Source organism: Manacus vitellinus, unplaced genomic scaffold (genome assembly GCF_001715985.3).
Source record: "Manacus vitellinus isolate BGI_N305 unplaced genomic scaffold, ASM171598v3 scaffold_12_pilon, whole genome shotgun sequence".
Taxonomy (NCBI): domain Eukaryota; kingdom Metazoa; phylum Chordata; class Aves; order Passeriformes; family Pipridae; genus Manacus; species Manacus vitellinus.
Window position 1 is genome coordinate 4,865,004 of NW_021938949.1, and position 1,605 is coordinate 4,866,608.

Consider the following 1,605-nt stretch of genomic DNA (forward strand, 5'->3'; position numbering starts at 1 on the left):
AGTCACACATCACCCGATTAATTAACATTTCCATTCCCAAAGCCTGCGGGTCGTTATCAGCTGGGGACAGCAGATGTCACTCTCACCCAAGGAATTTATATTCTACCAGAAAATGGAACTAAAATGGGTCTAAATGGGACTAAAATGATTTTACAAGAATTACAAAAAGCCAAATAGGCTCCTCTCGTCCTCTAATTGATGTAACAGAATTAATTTATATTATTTTGCATTTATAGCCATTCTTTTTAAAAGCAATATTTTATTTTATCTGGTAGAATAGGAGCAGATTAAAAAAAATTTAAAGTTAAAATCTCAAGGTTTCCAGCAGTCAGATACGGTTTTATTGATGCATCTTAAGGGGTCAGGTAACATCTTTCCAAAGGGTTTGTTAGAAATTCCAAGCAAATAATCCTTTGGAAAGGCAGTGAACACCCCTGCTGGGACAGATTTAAAGTTCACACTGACACCTGGTGGCAAAAAAACTCATTTGGAAAAGGTGAAATTCCTTTAAAGCAGCCAATACACAAATCCATCACAAGGTGCAAGAATCATCCAGGGAATACTTTTATAGCACCGGAATTTAGTGTTGGAAAAAATCAACCCCACGTTGGAAAACAGGCCTGGAAATCCAAATCTACTTTATTCTACTTGAAAATCCTCGAGTTTCATCACTGCCTTTTCCAAATTGAAATGGAATTCCCACAGCCCATAAGCACTGGTGAGGTCTTTATCCACTATTCCCATGTCCCAGGAATTTATTATGGCTCCAGAAATCAGCTGCTAAAGTAGCAGGGAAAATGTCCTACCGGATCTGGTTGGTGGCTTGGATTATAGTTCTTTTCAAAAGATCCCGGATATTCCTGATAAGATCAGCTTCCTAAATAAAAATATGGATATTTCTGTGACATCCAGAGCAGGACACACCATCCTGCCGAGGAATTTGATTTCAGTGGTGGTGGATAAATCAATAAAACTGGATAAACACTGAAATTTTCTCACCTGCTCTTAACTTATTCTGATTTTTTTTTTTTGAGGAATCAGCAGATCCTGAGGGAACTCAGCTCTAAGTCTAAGGCAGCAGCAATATCTGGAATGCTTCTAAAGCCTGGGAATTCGTTATTTTCATATTGCCTGGGTATTTGCTGGAAAATTTTATGTTCTGCCATATCATGGAAGGCATAGGATGCCCAGGGAAGCTGTGGCTGCCCCATCCCTGCAAGTGTCCAAGGCCAGGTTGGAGCAGCCTGGGCTAGTGGGAGGTGTCCCTGCCCATGGCAGGGCTGGCACTGGATGGCCCTGGAGGTCCTTCCCAACCCAACCCATTCCTTGATTCCACTGTCCCAGACCTCCAGTCCAGCTCTGAACCTGCTGAAGGCTCAGAGCTCATCCCCTGAGACAAAGGAGTGGTTGCACTTGGGATTTTACACAATAATCCTCAAATTTATGGGTTTTTTTCAGCAGTGGGACAGCTGCAGTCATGGAGAGAACAGGCAGGTTTGCCCAATATTCTTCCCATGGTAAGACATCAGGGAATACCAGTGGAAGACTCATCCTCCCTTTTCACCAATCTACTGAGCATATCTCAAACTCCAGACCTCCCCAAAG

At 42.2% G+C, this 1,605-nt stretch overlaps 1 protein-coding gene across 1 annotated transcript in view; it reads right to left on the reverse strand.

Annotated features, from left to right (window-relative positions):
- TEKT4 (tektin 4) overlaps positions 1–1,605 on the reverse strand; it is a gene marked incomplete at its 5' end in the record, with an annotated part of 11,417 nt that overhangs the window by 4,740 nt on the left and 5,072 nt on the right. Inside the window, one exon of the mRNA XM_029957816.1 lies at positions 807–877. Coding sequence (XP_029813676.1) covers positions 807–877 — 71 coding nt within the window. The remainder of the gene's footprint in view (positions 1–806; positions 878–1,605) is intronic.